The sequence below is a fragment of the Myotis brandtii genome, unplaced genomic scaffold (assembly GCF_000412655.1).
Source record: "Myotis brandtii unplaced genomic scaffold, ASM41265v1 scaffold284, whole genome shotgun sequence".
Classification (NCBI taxonomy): domain Eukaryota; kingdom Metazoa; phylum Chordata; class Mammalia; order Chiroptera; family Vespertilionidae; genus Myotis; species Myotis brandtii.
The window spans coordinates 231,197-250,007 of NW_005360846.1; the positions used below are offsets into that span (position 1 = coordinate 231,197).

General features: G+C 35.3%; 1 protein-coding gene across 3 annotated transcripts in view; it reads left to right on the top strand.

Annotated features, from left to right (window-relative positions):
- Positions 1 to 5,402: 5,402 nt before the first annotated feature.
- Positions 5,403 to 18,811, top strand: part of UBE2G1 (ubiquitin-conjugating enzyme E2G 1) — a 60,876-nt gene continuing 47,467 nt past the window's right edge. For 2 of the 3 annotated variants that reach the window (XM_014541943.1, XM_014541941.1), the window contains exons 1-2: positions 5,403 to 5,520; positions 8,186 to 8,330. In XM_014541943.1, coding sequence (XP_014397429.1) covers positions 8,329 to 8,330 — 2 coding nt within the window. In that variant the 5' untranslated portion in view covers positions 5,403 to 5,520; positions 8,186 to 8,328. The remainder of the gene's footprint in view (positions 5,521 to 8,185; positions 8,331 to 18,811) is intronic. The other variant, XM_014541942.1, reaches the window with a different exon arrangement.

The window sequence follows — 18,811 nt, forward strand, 5'->3', positions numbered from 1 at the left end:
CGGGACATATGTAATAGTTTCAACAATAAAGAATTATTAAAATAATAAATAGGTTAAATAGTTGTTCATGAATATTTTGGACATTAGTATTTACTCCTTTTGCAGATGTTAGGATTTAATCTCATTGACTTGTGAGTGGCCTTTACCCACTTGGGGATTAACTCTGTCAAACATGCAAATATTTTCCCCTCAGCTTTGTCCTTTGGGTTCCTTTCTCCCCCTTTTAAGTCTTTGAGAAACTTAAAGGTTCAGTCTTTTCATTTGCAGCTTCTAGGTTTTGTATATGATTTAAGGCTTTTACTAAACCAATATTATAAAGATCTTCCCATCATATGCTCCACATTTTCTTTTTTTTTACTTTTATGGGTTTGTTTTTTACTTTTAAACATTTTATTCATTTGCACTTTTTTTTAAATTGTAAGGAGTTAGGTAGAGATTGGCTTTGTTTTCTCTGAGCTAATTGTCTTAACACACCATTTTTTACTAATCATTCTCCCCACCTGATTTGAAATGCTATCAAATTCATTACATACCAAATTTCTGTGTGTATTTTGGTTAGTTTCTGTTCTCTAGATCTCCAAGTCCATTCTTAGGCCAAATTATACTATGTGGATTACTGTAATTTTAGAGTTTTTTTCATTTACATATATCTTATTTTTATTAATTATGAGCAAAGAGATTAAAAAATCAATTCTAAAGGACTTACAACAGCTGCCCTTCTCACTTGTAAAGTCAGTATCAATTTTGAGATTTTGATTTTTAAAAAAGTCACTTTTTTTTTGTCTGGAAGTTTTTGGGATTTGGTGTTTTGAAATTTTATTTTGATGTATGTTAGTGTGAACCTTGCCATTAATGTCTTAGGCATTTTGAAGGTCCTATTACAAATTTAAGTGTAGTTCTGGGAAAATTGTGTGTGTGATGTCCCTCCCCTTTTCTGGTTATTATCTCTTTCTGGAACTTAGGTTAATGGGACATTAGACTTGTTGATCAGTGTGGAAAGCTTAAAGTGAGCAGTGGGAAGATAAGTAGGAGATGAAGTCGGACAGCTAAAGGGGAAGGTAGGACTTATGAGCCATTATAAGGACTTCCACTCTAAGTAAAGTGGAGAGCCAAGGAGGGTTTTCAGCAGAGGAGAGACATGATCTGACTATAGGATCACTTTTTAAAATGAAAACTGCAACTCTCAGCCTTACTGAATAAGAGGGGATTACTGGTATTTGAAGATGTAGTTAGAAAAATAGTTAGAACACACTTTTTAGTAGCTAGAAAAATTTGTCCCTGAATACTTAAAATTCAAATGGTACAATAGATGTGCTTTTAAAATCAAACTTAAAATATTTTTCTTTTTGTGTATTTTAAGTAAATTTTTAATGCAGTGTTTTACTTTTGGGTAGCTTGTTTTAATTTACCTACTGTATTTTTATTAGTATTTATGTGTAAGGAAGCTGTTAATTTGTTTAATTGGTTGCTTAGTTCTAGGTTTTCATTTGGTTTTGTTGGCTTTCCTAGCTATAAAGTAATTATTTTCAAATCTCTTTAAATATATTTTAAACCTGAGTACATTGCTTGATTGTTCTAAAAGTGTTAATTGTTTTTTATTATTTATTACTATGAATAGTTTATTTAACTATTAATGGTGTTACATGCTTTCATTTTTCTTTTTCTTTCAAGGAACCTTAGTTTTGTGATTGTTCATCTTCATTTCCTCTCTTCCACAATAGTTTTCTTGGCAGGCATCCTTGTTTTGTCCTGTTAGTGGACTTTAATGGGACTACTTCTGGTTTTCACCTTACTAGCTTAATATATTATCTGTGTATATAAAATCTTTAACAAATATATACATATATACAGCTTAATGTATATTATGTGGTGTCTTAAAATATTCGTTCTATACCCACCTCTTTTATTGGAATTCTCTCTCTCTTTTTTTAATCCTCACTCGATGATTTTTTTTTTTAAACAGAGAGGAAGGGAGAGGGATAGAGAGTTAGAAACATCGATGAGAGAGAAACATTGATCAGCTGCCTCCTGCACACTCCCTACTGAGGATGTGCCCACAACCAAGGTACATGCCCTTGACCGGGATCGAACCTGGGACCTTTCAGTCCGCAGGCCAATGCTCTATCCACTGAGCCAAACCGGTTACGGTCCGATGATGTTTTTCCATTGATTTTAGAGAGAGTGGAAGAGAGGGAAAGACAGAGAGAAACATCAATGTGAGAAACACAACACATCGATTGGTTGCCTCCTGCACACACCCTGACCAGGGCCCGAGCCTGGGAGGAGCCTGCAACCGAGGTATGTGTCTTTGACTGGAATTGAACCCGGGACCCTTTGGTCCACAGGCCAATGCTCTACCCACTGAGCCAGACTGGCTAGGGCTGGAATTCTCTTTCCTTTTAAGACTAGCATTTTATGAGATATTTTCAACAATAAAGATGAATGTCTTTTCTCTTTAGACTTTAATATGATGTTAGCTCAAAAGATTGAGCCTCTTTGAATTTGTGAAGGAGTGACACCTTTTAAATTTATTATTGGATTATATTTACTAATATTTTAATTTAGGAAGGTCCCATAGCATAGAGGTTAAATGCCTCATCTCTGGAGCCTCATTGTATTGCGTTCAAACCCCAACCTCTGTTATCTAACTTCTCTGGGTCTGTTTGCTCAACTGTAAAATGGAGATAAGTTGTTGTTCTCAGCACATAGGCAAGGAGTGGTAAAAAGTCAGTAGGAACTAGCATTAATATAATGTACAAGTTGTTAAAATACTTGATCTATTCTTGGCTATGAGCCTTCTTCCTTGTGATCTAGCCACTAAAAGGATAATATGTGGCACAAAAAGAGGGCCTTTAGGACTAGGCTCCAACGTAGCCTAGCTCTGGCATCCTTCTGATGGGTTTGGTGACTATTCTTTTTTTTTTTTTTTTTATATATTTTATTGATTTTTTACAGCGAGGAAGGGAGAGGGATAGAGAGTTAGAAACATCGATGAGAGAGAGAGAAGCATCGAGCAGCTGCCTCCTGCACACCCCCTGCTGGGGATGTTGCCCGCAACCCAGGTACATGCCCTTGACCGGAATCGAACCTGGGACCCTCCAGTCCACAGGCCGACGCTCTATCCACTGAGCCAAACCGGTTTCGGCATGGTGACTATTCTATACCTGCTGTTAAATATTTGGACCCTCAAGCTTGTCAGATTGTTTTGAGAATAAATGAGTTGATGTTATGAACCTTGCCTATCTAGACCAGTGTCTGGAATATATATATTAAGTACCATATAATAGTGTTTGTTATTATTTAGAATTTTTTCAAGATTTTTCTCTGTGATTGGCTTGATGAAATGTAGGGAATTTTCTTTTCTGGATATAGTTTAATAAAATTTTTAATAAAGGAATTACCTTTTGAAATTACTATGAAAATGCCTGGGACTGTTGTTTGGAGTGGTTGGGAGCTAAATCTTTGACAATTTATTCAATTCTTTGGAGGTTATCTAGGGGTTTGTTTTCTAGTCTACTTGATTCCACTTGATAATTTGCATTTTCCTAGAAAACCATCAATTTTATCTGCATTTTAAAATTTAGTAGCTTAAAATTTCCTGGAAACTTACTTCATACTTATTTTGGTTTCCTCTGCATCTTCTTATTTTTTAGTTCTAATGTTATGTAAATTTTTTTAGTCTAGTTAATGGTTTATCTGTTTTGTTTTTTCCTTCAAAATGCAACTCCTCTGTTTTAGAATTAAATGTATTAGCTGCTGCTTTCTAGTGTATAACTCGAGAATTTCTTAAACTCCTTTATTCTGATTTTCAAAGTATTTTATTTTCTAATCTTGAGTTGAGTGCTTAATACATTTAATTTCAATTCTTGATCCATTGAGTATAGCTTTATTTGTGTACTAAAGGCTTTTTATATAGGAAGCTTTTATAATTGTTATTTACTAGATAGTCTGTATTGCTTTTGGTTTTCAGCTTTGAATGGAGAAAGTTTAGGGTGAGATAGTATATAAGTGGTCAAGTCTCCTCCACTAAGGAGAGTAGCTTAATTGCTTCATTGTCAGATTATGGTCTCTATCATTTCTACTTTTTTGAATTTTCAGGTATTATAGTGTAAATAGATGATCAGTTTTTATAAATGTTCCATAAGGATTTCATCCCATTCTTTCATATGTTCAGCCATTTTATCATTTGTTTTGTTTGATCTTTCAGGACTGAAATGGTGATTACCTTCTATATTTATTTTTGTCCAGTTTTCTTTAAAGTTTTGATTCCAAATATATATTTGTAGGTTTTAGTGTATATAGTTTTATAAACATTATATCTTCTTTATAGATTATAATTGTGATCATTTAAAAATGTGACCCTCCCCCCCTTCTTTTTTGGCCACCTTTAGTGTTTACTTTGAATGCAACTGGTTTTAAGAGTGTTTATACTTGCCTGGTATGCTATTGTCTAACATTTTACTTTTAACCCCTCAGTCTTTGTTTTAGGTTTGTCTCATGTAGACCCCATGTAGTTGGAGATAAAGATTAGTCTTTTTGACCCAGTCTGAGCTACTTTTAATAATTTATATTAATGTGGCCTGGCCAGTGTGGCTCAGTGGTTGAGTATGAACCAGGAGGTCACAGTTCAGTCCAGGAACAAGCCTGGGTTGCAGGACCCATCCCCAGTGTGTGGGGGTGTGCTGGTGACGGCCAATCAATGATTCTCTCTCATCCTTGATGTTACTATCTCTACCTCCCTCTTCCTTCCTCTCTGAAAACAATAAAAATATATATTAAAAAAAATAATTTATATTGTTGTATGTTTGGTTTTGCTTCTGTAATACTCTTTTTTTTCATCCTATCTTTTTGCTTGGTTTTCTTTTCATTTTTCTTTTTAAACTATATGGTTTATTTTCTTTGTTTTTCCTTTGATTTTGGAAGTTATATACTGTATTTCATTATGTCTAAGGTACCATTGATTGTAAGATGCCTCTTTATATTGATAGCCACTAATATGGTTAAGTACTGTCAAAGAAATTGTAATATGCATGCTGATTTTAGATACTAAAATATGAAAAAAAAACTATCTTAGAAAAGATGAAATATGGTAATTTGTTTATAGGCCCGTGGCCATTATTATAAAGCTGTAATTTAAAAATATTTAAATCTATTATGTTTACCAAATAGATTTTTCTGTTTGAGGAGTAGTTATTTGAATGCTGTATTCTCAGGGTTCTTGTATGTTTAAAAATGTCTGTCAGTGGTTTTCACAAGTGAAATGATATTTTGGTTGGTTATAGAATTTTTAGTTACATTATCTTCCCCTTAGTAATTAGTAGACATTATTCCATTATCTTCTGGCGTATAGGGTTACTCTAGAGAAGTCTGGGGTGAGCCTGACTTTCTTTTTCCCTTTGTAGGTGACCTACTTCTGCCTGGGTATTGGTAGAATTCTTTCTTTATCCTTGAAGTTCAGTAACTTCATCAGGATATATCTCGGTCTTGGTGTGATTCTCTATTACATTTTCCTGTTACATGGTAAGCCGTTTCAATCTGCGATTTAGGAGTATTTTCTTATATTTCTTTTAATATGTTTTCATTTTTGTTCTCTTCTTAAGGAATGTCAGTTTTATGATTGTTCATCTTCATTTCTTTCTTTCATTTTTTATTTTTCGAAATGCTTCTTTGTTCTTTTCAGCTGTGTTCTGTGTAATTTTCTTGAGATTATATTTCATTTCCTAAATTTGTTTTCATCAGTATCAGGTCTACTACTTCTTTTATACTATGTAGTTTTCATTTTGCCAATGGCTTCAGTACTTCATTCAATTTTGTTTATTTATGTCTGAGTTGCCCTTTCAATTTGTCTTGTTTATTCCCCCCCCCCCCCCCCCCAAGACCTTTCCTTCTTATGGTCAAAACAGTAAAACCACATTGTTTTTGAGAAGGTGGGTAAAACCAGTTTCAAAGCAGCTAATATCGAAATTTATTCTCCAAGAACACAAAACGAGTGATAAGTAAAATTGTTTTATCAAGTCATGCTATATTAATGGCATGAAATGTGGAAAAGCCATTATTCACTTGCAGAGTAAAAGACATTTCTTTTTTGCAGTTGGATAAGCTTTTTGTATACAATAAACATCTGTTTTAGCCATGTGTGCCTTTTGAATTCTCTTTCTGTTTGATTATTTATTTAGAGAGAAACATTGATTTGTTCCACTTATTTATGCATTCATTGGTTGATTCTTGTATGTGCCTTGATTGAGGATCGAACCTGCAACCTTGACGTATCAAGGTTGTTCTAACCAACTGAGCTACCTGGCCAGGCGCCATGTGTGCTTTTTGTATGAGAGAGGTGTTCAAGGACTTTCCCCCTGTTAATTGTTGAAATCTATTGAAGATATTTTTTCATTCACTAAGTTGTAATGTAGACTAGAAAATAATTCATTGAAATCATGACTGACAGGCTCTGTTATCCATGTGTGCCCCAATAAAAGACCTGTTATGTGACTTTCACCTGAATTTTAATTTGCTCTTTGATTTATTCTGAAGAAATGAAGGTGATCAACAGTGTGCCTCCTTGATCTCCAGGGTTGAAGGAAATAGTGAAAATTGTGAATGTGCCAGTTGTGGTTACTGAGAATAAGACTTTCACTGTGATTTATAAAAAAAAAAAGTAAAAGACTTCTACACCTTAAAGTATCTTAACTGTTTAAGAAATAGGTTCCCTGATGTTGTTTTTTTAAAATGATGGCTGAGATAATGTTACTGTTGATGTTAACCAAGGTTATTTTAATTATTTCAGTAGATTTGCACATTCAGTATGGCACAGTTATGTCAGCAATATATTCAGTATTGTGAATGACCTTACTTGATTGCTCCAGAGTATAATTCTTAGCTTATCCTTATAATTAAAATTACCAGAATTTCTTTTAAAAAATATTTTTATTGATTTTAGAGAGGAAGAGAGAGAGAGAAACATCAATGATGAGAAAGAATCATGATTAGCTGCCTCTTGCACGTGTCCCCCGAGTTAGAGGTAGAACCAGACATGTGCCCTGACTGGGAATCGAACCGACCTCCTGGTTCATAGGTTGACACTCAAACACTGAGCCACAATGGCTGGGCAAGAATTTAATGACTCCAAACTGTTGTGCTTGACTGCCAATTGTTTAGCATCTTCCTAAGATGATATATATTTTTAGACTATTCTATTAACTCAACAGATACTTACTGAGGGCATACTACATGCCAGGGACTTTAACAGGTGCTAGGGCTAACTCAGTAAACAAACAAAAATCCATGACCTTTTAGGGCATGCATTCTAGTGGAGGTGGGGGAGATAAACAAAATTAATAGAAAGCTTTAGAGTGCTAGAGGAAGTAAAACAGGGAATAAAATAATGTTTAAGAGTAATAAAGAGTAAGGGTATGAAATAAGAAGTTTGGAAGAGTGTGGAGATTATAATTTAAAGCAGGGTGATATTTGAATAATCGGGAGGCCTTGAAGTGGGGACATACTCAAATGTTGGAAGATGATAAAGGAGAGCAGTTATAGCTGAAGCCAAGTGAATGAGGTAGCAAGTGAAAGGTTGAAAGATATGCTAGTTAATTCTGATGGAACTTTTGGGTCATCATACATGCTATTACTCTAAGTGAAAGTAGTGACATGATCCGAATTCACATTTTTACAGGATCACTGACTGCTGGGCTGAGAATAAATACAATAAGAGATTTTACATAGTACCCCAGTACTCACATTTAAGTAAACATTTATAACTGAAATGAAAGCACCAATGTCTCTATTTTACTTTTTATTTTTATTATGAAAAAGAAATGCTCTTTATGTTCCACTAGGTCAATTTCATGACTGCACAACTTACACTTGAAAAACATTGCTAAATGAAACACAGCCTCAGCCTTAGTGGGAAGGAAGTAAAACATTGGGGAATTGTGTATGAAAGGAAAATGAACGAACTATAAAATTAAAAGGAATAAAAACTGAAAATCAATATTATATATACATTTAACTTAAACAATCAAGTAATCAAATAGCAGTTATACAAAAGGCATAATAATGACTAGCCTGACTCCCCAGAGGCAACTAATTGAAAAAAACCTTTTTGGTTCAAATTTCCTGGGGCTTAAACCCCATGTTTCTAAATAATATGCTTATAGTGTTTATTTTTTTGATTTATCAACTTTAGACATTCTCTGTTGACTTCTTGCTATGACAGATGTTTTCAGTCCCACTTCTCACTACTGACCTTCCTCGTACGACGGTCACTGAACTGGTGCCTTTCTGGGGTTCTGCCCAGAAGATTAGCTTCCTCCTTCGCTGCCGCCCCCTATGTGAGTATTCTGCTCTTCTGCTCCCTCCACTCTTGCTTAATCAGTTCACATTCTTCCATTTGTTTTTTCATCTTTCAGAACTGTGAACGATCTAACCCTAGCCTCCTAATATTTTAAATTAAAAAGTTATTTTAAAACTTCTTTAGAAAATGTATTTAATTAAGTTATTAGGAAGGAAAGGAAGTAAACACATGTGCTCATACTGACACCTTGAACTGGAAGATAGAAGTTTAGGCCAAAGTTTTTTTTTGTTGTTTTTTTTTAAAGTATGTATGTGTAATGTGTTTTTAAAAAAGAATTAGATATATTTACAATATTTTATCTTTTAAAAACATATTATAAATATTTCCCATGCCATTAAATACTCTTTCAAAGTTTTAAAAATAGATATATAGCATTATTTCATATACTGGTATCATACTATTCTCCAAATTTTGACTTTCAGGTTGTTGTTTTTGAATTACATATAATTATAAATTATTTAAATTATAGCTAATGCTTCTGTCGATTTTCCTTATGTTAACTATGGTCATCATGTTGTGTGTGTTTTTTTATATATATTTTATTGATTTTTACAGAGAGGAAGGGAGAGGGATAGAGAGTTAGAAACATCCACGAGAGAGAAACATCAATCAGCTGCCTCTTGCACGCCCCCTACTGGGGATGTGCCCAAAATCAAGGTACATGTTCTTGACTGGAATCGAACCTGGGACCCTCCAGTCCGCAGGCTGACGCTCTACCCACTGAGCCAAACCGGTTAGGGCTATCATGTTGTGTTTTATATCCCCAGTACTTATTAAATATGGTTAGGGCTATGTTGTGTTTTATATCCCCAGTACTTATTAAATATGTACCTTGTTGATATTGTTAATAAATATCACCAATTGCCTCTAAAATGTACCAATTTATATTTCCACTATCATTGCATTAAAAACTAAAATGCCACTTTTTACCATGTTCTTAATACTCTCAGGGACTTCTAAAAATGTTTGATTCTGCTAGGTAAAGGAATATAAATTTATTTTTAAAAATTTCAAGAAAGTTGAAGACTTCTTGACAGTTTTGAATTGTATACATGTGGGCTGGTTGTTTTAAAGGTTTGTAAGAGCAGTTGTTTTCCTTTTAATTAAAAAATTTATTTTAAAATACATTGTTATTGATTTCAGAGAGGAAGAGAGAGGGAGAGAGAGATAGAAACATCAAAGATATGAGAGAATAATTGATTGGCTGCCTCCTGCATGCCCCACACTGGGGATTGAGCCCACAACTCAGGCATATGCCTCGACCCAGAACTGAACCATGACCTCCTGGTTCATAGGTCAACGCTTAACCACTGAGCCATGCTGACTGGGGCTGCCTTTTAATTTTTTAATGGTATTTTGACATATGGAAAATTTTTTAGTTGTCCAGTTAATTAGGCTTTCTTAAGTTTTCTTTCTTTTTGACACTTAGAATATTTCCTATTCCTAAAATGAGATAAGATCATAAAAAAATTTAAAATAGCTTTGAAATGGATTGGGTGTGTGTGTAAAACTTTTGACAACAGTTGCTTCAAAAACAATTTGCCTGTGGCTTTGTTGAGAAACTCCATCAGGATAATTTAGATTTTGGAGTGATGCTACCTCTAAATATGATCAACTGCTTTGTACAATAGAGATATTAGATTGTTAGACACTTCATGAAAGTACTTTATAATGTGTAAAGCTTTTTAAATAAATGAGATGTTGTTAGTACTGGTAACTCATTGCTCTGGATGATCTGGCTGGCTGAACTAATCTTTTCATTCAAAAGGCATGATACTTAAGTTTTCTTTTAATGAGTCATGGAGTGTCACCAGGGAATGGATCACTATTTGGCATAATTCCATTAGGAACTTCTATTGGTGATAGTTTAGTTCTTTTTTTGGGAAAACGAACTCATTTAATTTTAGACTAAGAGAACATTACTGACATTTTAAATTATAAGTAGCAGCACGTTATAAAAATGTTTTAAAAAATAACCTTTTTAAAAAGCCTAAATGGAATCATAGTAAAGAAAAAAAGTTATATGGGGAAGAGAGAAACTGGTTTATGAATTGGCTGCAAAAGATAGACCAATATTATATTGAAGGGATGCTATTTTCTTAACCATTATAAAAATGTTTTAAATTTTCGATGTATTTATTCTTTAAACTATAGAAATAAACTGATATTTATGAGAAGTTGGTTAATTGGGGAGAGAGAAATATCAGTCTCATTTCACCTGAACATAATTACTCAGGGTTTTGCTTGTGTTTTTTCTCCAACCTTTTTAATATAATTTGTTTACATATTTTATAATCATCTATATGTTACTCTACTCGGTAATAAGAACTTTTTTTATTTTGCTACACTATTGTCTTCATTGTCATTTTTAATTAAACACAAGAGGCCATCAAGTGGCAGTCATATAAGTTCTCATTTACTCTTTTTTATTATTTATTTATTGTCTAAAGTTTTACATATGTCTCCTTTTTCCCCAATTGACACCCCCCCCCCATTACTCTTGAGAAATTTTTAAATTTTAATTTTTTGTTTAGGTGTTTAAGTTTCCTTTAGAAAATTGAGTAAATATATAAATTTCAGAGTTGCTTTATGAGTTCTTGGTACCTCAAGCAGATAAGTTATTCTATAGCAGGAGGCTACACATTGGTAGGGGTGGGGAACATCCGGCCCAAGTGCTATATAAGGCTTGGGAAATCATTTGGTTTGGTCCTGCCAACTTATTAGGTGTGAGCTAATTAAATGTTTGACCATATATAGCAGGCTAAATTTTAAGTTGATAATTTTGTATGGCTTGCAAATGATGTTATAAAGATCCAAATGGCTCTTGGCAGAAAAAAGGTTCCCCACCCTTGATGTAGAGGAATGAAACTGGAAGCAAAGAAGTGAGTATGACAGCATCCTTTTTTAAAAAAAATCTTTATTGTTGAAAGTATTACATATGTCCTCCTTTTTCCCCTATCAACCCCCACCAGCCCACCCCTGTCCCTCTGCCCCAGGCCCTCACAACCCCACTGTCTCATTTCCGTGGGTTATGCATATAGACAGCATCCTTTTTGTTTCACCATCTTCACCTCTCTCTAGTAGTCAGGGTGTAAGGTAGTGAATTCAGACCAAAATCTTAGGCTTTATTGTATGTCTTGTTAATTCTCTTGATATTTATTATGTTCATTAACTACCCAATACACGAAAGAGCTGTTTCTTATGCATAAGGTCCTAAAGTGCTTTTACGAAAAATTTAGTATGTCAGTATTTTGAAGAGCATAAAATAATTGCAACTGTAGATTTACTTTAAAAATTAATTTGTGAAAAGTATTTCTAGTATTTTTTTAAAGATCAAGACTAGCATAGGGGATGTAAAGCGCAGCATTGGGAATATCTATCTATCTATCTATACTAATAAAAGGGTAATACGTTAATTAGACCAGGAGACCTTCCGGACGTCCTTCTGGACAAAGCCATGGTGGCGAGGCTGAGACAGAGGCGGTTAGGGGCAGTCAGACCAGGAAGGGAGGGCAGTTGGAGGTGATCAGGCCAGCAGTGGGGTGCAGTTCGGAGTGATCAGGCCGGCAGGGGGGGCAGTTGGGGGTGAGCAGGCCGGCAGGCAGAGTGGTTAGGGGCGATCAGGCAGGCAGGCAGGTGAGCGGTTAGGAGCCAGTGGTTTCAGGTTGCAAGAGGGATGTCCCAGATTGGAGAGGGTGCAGGACGGGCCGAGTGACTCCCACCCCTTGCGTGAATTTCGTGCACCGGGCCACTAGTCTATACTAATAAAAGAGTAATATGCTAATTAGACCGAGAGACCTTCCGGACGTCCTTCCGGGCAAAGCCGGGGGCTTGGCCGGCCTGCAAACTGCCTCCAAACGGCCCTCAGCCCCTCGCCCAGGCCGGTCATGCCCCCCAGCGGGGACCCTCACCCCGATGGGGGGCGTGGCCAGCCTGCAAACGCCCCTCTGCCCCTCACCCTCTCCAGCACTTGTCCTTTGTTGATTTGTTGATGATAGCCATTCTGACAGGTGTGAGATGGTACCTCATTGTTTTGATTTGCATCTCTCGGATGAGTAGTGACTTTTAGCATGCTTTCATATGTCTCTTGGCCTTCTGTATGTCTTCTTTCAAAAGGTGTCTATTTAGGTCCTTTGCCCACCATCTTTAATTTTTTGAGGAATTGCTATATTATCTTTGGTAGTGGCTGCACCACTTAACATTCCCATTAGTAATGCATAATGGCTCCAGTTTCTCTATATCATTGTCAACACTTATTTAGCTTTGTTTTATTTTTAATTAAAAAATAATCGCTATTCTAATGGGTGTGTGAAGTGGTATCTCGTAGTTTTGATTTGCCTTTCCTTAATGATTAGTGATGCTGAGCATCTTTTCATGTGTTTGTTTGGCCACCTGTATATCTTTGGAAAAATGTCCATTGAAATCCTTTGCCCCTTTTTGAATAAACCCCTCTCCCCTAAATTATGAGATTTGTATATTCTGGACATTAATCCCGTATCAGATCTGTGATTTGCAGATTTTCCCCATTCTGTAGGTTGCCTTTGATGCATAAATTTTTAATTTTGATGGAAGTCTAATTTAACTTTTTTTTCTTATGTTGCCTGTGTATTGGTATCATATCCAAGAAATCACTGCCAAATGTAATATTGCAAATTTCCCCCTATGTTCTAAGCATCTTATAGTTTTAACTCTTAAATGTAGGTCTTCGATCCATTTCAGTTTATTTTTACATATGGTGTGAAGTAAGAATCCAACTTCATTTCTTTTTTTTTTTTCATGTGGACATCTAGTTTTCACAGTATCATTTGTTGAAAAAAGACTGTCCTTTCCCCAATGAATGGTCTTGGCACCCTTGGTGAAAATCATTTGACCGTGTATGCAAGGGTTTATTTTTGGGCCTTTATTCTATTCCATTGGTTTATATGATTGTTTTTGCCAGCACTACACTGTTTTGATTATTATGTCTTTGCAGTAAGCTTTGAAATCAGAGGTATGAGCCTGCCAACTTTGTTCTTTTCTTTTTTCTCAAGATTGCCACTAGTCTATACTATTCAGAGTCCCTTGAGATTCCATATAACTATTAGGATGGGTTGTTTTTCCCCCCCTTCAAAAAACATTTATGAGATAAAAAAAAATTTTTACTATTTCTTTTATGGGTTGTATTTTTTAAAAATTGATTTTAGAGGGGGAGAGAGAGAGAGACAGACAGACAGACAGACAGACAGACATCGATCAGCTGCCTCCTACAACACACCCTGACCTGGGATCGAGCCTGCAACTTGGGCATGTGCCTTACCTCTTGGTGCTCGGGACAGTGCTCAACCAACTGAGCCACACTGGCCAGGACCATTTATGAGATTTTAATAGGGATTTTATTGAATCTGTAGATTGTATTGGGTAGTTTTGATATGTTTAAAGTAAAGAAAAAATTGTTTAAAAGTCTCTCTTTAAAATTTATTTATTTATTTTCAGTTTCCCCCCCAGTGTTTGTCTTTTTTACTCTTATGCTCTATGTTCAGACATGCAGAATAATTTGTGTGTGTGTGTGTGTGTGTGTGTGTGTGTGTGTGATACATGTAGTATAAAACATGTGCAGTTTCAAGAATTGTTATTTAATGACATTATAACCTCTACCCAGGTGAAGAAATAGTTGTGTGAAGTTTTTTTGTTTTTATTATTATTATTGTTTAGTGTTTTTTTTAAAAAATTCTTTATTATTGAAAGTTTTACATGTGTCTCCTTTTCCCCCATTGACCTCTGTCCGCCTGCTCCCGCCCCCAGCACATGCCCCCACCCCCTATTGTCAGTGTCCATTGGTCATGCTCATATGCATGGATACAAGGCTAAGGGAGGAACCACTGTACATTTGTGTTATCCATTCTGGTTTTTACTTTTTGGATTGCCTTTTTTTGTATTTCTTATGTGAATCCATACACTAAAAGTAGATGAACATTTGGTCATATGTTAGTAATTTTTCCCTGTGGTTCAAGTAGTTACATTTTTATGTAGACAAAGCTGTTATTCTGACTTTTAGGTTTCATCTCTTGCTTAGTTGAGCCAAAGAATTAAAAAAAAATAAGAATAGCCCTAGCCGGTTTGGCTCAGTGCATAGAGCGTCTGCCTGTAGACTGATGGGTCCTGGGTTCGATTACCGTCAAGGGCACATGCCTGGGTGTTGTGGGCACATCCCCAGTAGGGGGCGATCAGGAGGCAGCCGATCAATGATTCTCTCTCATCATTGATGTTTCTTCCCCTCCCTTCCTCTCTGAAATCAATAAAAAAATATTTAAAAAATAAATAAGAATAGCCCTAGCTAGTTTGGCTCAGTGGATAGAGCGTTGGCCTGCGGACTAAAGGGTCCCAGGTTCGATTCCGGCCAAGGGCACATGCACAGGTTGCGGGCTCGATCCCCAGGGGGGCGTGCAGGCAGCCAATCAATGATTCTCTCTCATCATTGATGTTTCTATCTGTTTCTCTTCCTTTCTGAAATCAATAAATTAAAAAAAATTACAAATAAATAAGTAAGAATAAATTATTTTGGTAAATGTTATATTATGTAATAAATGTATAATGTGAATATGTTTTATTCCCTTCTCCCCCAATGTACAATTCTATAAATTTCCAAATAACCTGTTTTTGTCCAGTATGTTCCATTGATCTGTTTATTCTGGTACTTATCCCACTTTTTTTTTCTTATTTATATTAATTACTCTATTGTAAGGGGTATAAATGAAAACTCTGATATCAAAACCTGACAGCATAGAAAAACTTTAGACCAATCTCAGTATAGATGTCAACATTGCAGTTGAAAATGGCAGTACAATAAATGACCAATGGGATTCTATTTAGGATTGCTGAGATAATGTATTCATATTACTACTAATACTGTATATTAATACATTAAGGAAGAAACAATACCATGATTGTGGATCACTAATAATGTACAAAAATGTTGAAAAGGCATTTGAAAAAATATTCAGTGTCCATTTATGCTTGATCTTTAAAAACAAACAACAAACTACTTAGAACCCTAGGAAATGAATGAAACTGCTGTAATGTATAAATAATGGTGGCTGGGAATCAACAGTTGGTATAAATACATATAAATAATAAAAGGATATATATTACTACTTTTATTTCTATTTTTCGGTAATGTCCTAGCCAATGCAGGAAAACAAGACAATAAGTAAAACACAAGTAATGCAAACAAAGAAACCAAGTGAGATGTTACCAAACAATGATCAAAAGGAATAAGAGCTTAGATATATATCTGAATATAATATTTAAAAATTAATGTTTTTATTTAATATGAATTATGAAAAAGATAAACCTTAAAAAAAAACAGGAAAATGACAGCATGTCATTTTGTTGTAATTAGCACATAAAATAAAGCTCACCTTACTAATAAAGTAGCAGTAAATTATATTTTTGCCTATGAGAGTACAATACAGATATTTATGGTACTGAATTTAAAACAACTATAAATAGGAAATTACTAATTAAAATTTAGCGCTAGTTGCAATGAAATATTTTAAGCTCAGGGATGTATTTTAAGTTTGTATAAACAATCTTAAAAATATTTGCCTGCCTGTTCTTTATTTATGAGGAAGACTATGAAAGAGCTTTCTACTTAGAATGCAAGTAACCACAGGATGGATATGACTATTTTGACTTCTGGAAAGTTTTCATTGTTAATTAAAAGTGAAATTTGAGCTCTAGCTGGTTGGCTCAGTGGATAGAGTGTTGGCCGGTGGACCGAAGGGCCTGTACCTTGGTTGCAGGCTCTTCCCCGGCCCGGGCCTTGGTCAGGGCATGTGGACGAGGCAACCAATCAATGTGTTTCTCTCACATTGATATTTTAGTTTCTTGGTCGATTTTAAGGTGAGTTAAACACACGTTATAAGTAAATGCTATTATAGATAAACTAGAGGCCCGGTGCATGGATTCGTTCACTGGGCCTCTCACAATCTGGGACTTCTGTCTCCTAACTGCTCGCCTGCCTGCCTGCCTGATTGCCCCCTAACCGCTCCCCTGCCAGCCTGATGGATGCCTGCCTGCTCCCCTGCCAGCCTGATCACCCCCAACTGCCCTCCCCTGCTGGCCCGATCAAAATCAGTTTTTTCCTGATTGTTAAGTTTGCCCTAGAGAATTTATTGCAGTTGTCCTAAATAGTGTGGGTGACTCAAGAAAATTAACATCTACTAAGATCAGTTTCTGTCTTGTTTCTGGCTTCCTATATATGCCCTGGAATGTCACTTCGGGTGGGTTTTTGTTTTTAGTTTTTAATCTATATCCTCTTCATCTCATTTGGCTTCTTGCCTCTCATAGGAGAAACAGAAAAGTGATACCTTTGTTTTATTATTTTAATTTTATTTTTTTCCATCACCATTTATCCCCTCTATGCCCTCTTCCGCCTCCACCCTCCACCCCTCCTTCACCTCCCACAATCACCACACTGTCTCTTTTGGCAGAACCCTTTGACTTAATTGATAACCAGGATAAGGGAATAAACACATACATATAGTTGTTCTTCCTTCTGTCAGGTTCTCTCTTTTTGTTGTTTACTTTTGCTTATTTAATTCAATTTTAGCTTGATTCTCACATTAACTTTCTCCTTGAGATTTGAACTGTAACTGTTGGCAGCTCTCAGGCCTTTTAAAACCTAGTTTCCCCATGGTTTGGGGCTCCCTTTCTTATTTAATTCCAGTTTGAAAAACCCTGTAATCTCATTTTTCTGGCAAGTGTCAGATATTGATTCACTCATTCTTATGGCCAAAGGGTCTGGGGGCCTTGTTTGGCTGCTCCCACTAGAAACAAATAGTTGAGTATGATGTTTGGATGGGTAGTATTTTTCAAAAAAGTATTTAAAGTATGGCTTGTTCTCGAGATTCTAAAGAACATTGTATTCTTTTCCTTTCATAGTCTGGAGTTTGATGAGCAATTTTAAAGGAAGAAAATGGACAGCTACCATTTATGTACTCTAAGATGGAGAATCTTTTGCACATACAATACCTCTCATCTGTCTTGTAAACTTTACCATGGGTTTTACTATATTTTACTGATCCGGCAAATGAGACCAAAAGAAAAAAAAAGAGAGAGAGACTTGTTTAAGAGAGAGTTGGCAATCAAACCCAGGTCTGACTGATACAATACTATGCTCCGTGTGCAAAACTATGTCTCAAGTTTTCTATTGTGCAATTAAATTCAGAATTTTCCCCTAAAATGTCTATCACAGTTGTTTCTGATAAATAAATGAGAACACTAAGTAGGTTGAAGTTTATATAAAACTATATACTAGAGTGTCAAGCATAACAATTTCTCTATTGTGAGGGATTCCTGCTATAGCATATCTTGGCAGATATGCATGATGATGCTACTGTATTTAACTTAACCGAAAGCAACAACATATTTAGGATGTAATGTTGAAGAACCCCTAGATCTAAGTGTTGGCAGAAGGGTAAGCAAGGTAAAATATTGCAGGCAGCAGACCTTCCGTTAGTGTTATTTTAGGAATGTGGTCCTGAATTCTGCCAAGCAAATCTTTTCTGAAACATTGGCAAAATCTTTGCAAGATATGATCTCTGACCTATTTTGCTTGTCTGCTCTGATGTTTTTGAAGTATGGTATAAGAAACTCATCGGGGTTGAAAATGATTTAGATTAGGAAATTAGCCAGCTCTAGCTCTAGCGCATCGCATGATATTAAAAAGAAATTCAAATTTTAAGCAAACTTTTAAAGCTTATAAGAAACCTATAAAAATGATTAAATTGATGTATCTTAAACTCTATAGAAGAAATACAAGTAAACCTTTTGCAGGTATTTGCTGATATATTACTTTTTTCAATATTAATTAATTAATGGAAGCTTGCAGGAAAGGAATGTTTTCCCAGTTAATTTTGGTGACTGGGTTTGTGGTGATTTATATGTTTTAAAGTAATATGGCAATTTTACTCCTCTAATAATAAGGCTAAAATTATTTTGACAAACCATCTCAATACTTAAGAGTAATTAGATAGTTTGTGGACAAAAGGTTCTGTCTGTGATTTCAAAATGAAGCTGGTGTAAAATGGTCACTTTATATAAAATGCACCTTACACCCAGCTGTGTGTTACATAAATAAACTTGACAGGAATGCACATTCCCTGGAGCAGGAGACTACAACCACACAGACACAAAGGAAAATCAGTGCTAGGCTATAAATACCAGTTTGTATTTGGCTTTGTAGCTGTTAGATTTGGTCTTGGCAAAGTATATTTATGGTGTTCAAGTAGCTTATTTCCTTAATAGTCAAGTATAAAATGACAGTATTTGGGTCTTTGTATGCTGTTATTTTGAGACCTTGTATTTTTGCTGAGGCTCCATGAATGTTTGTTTTCATGTTATTGACAAAATAATTTTTAAAAATATGTTTTTATTGATTTTTAGAGAGAGGAGGGGGGGAGAGAATCACCAATGTGA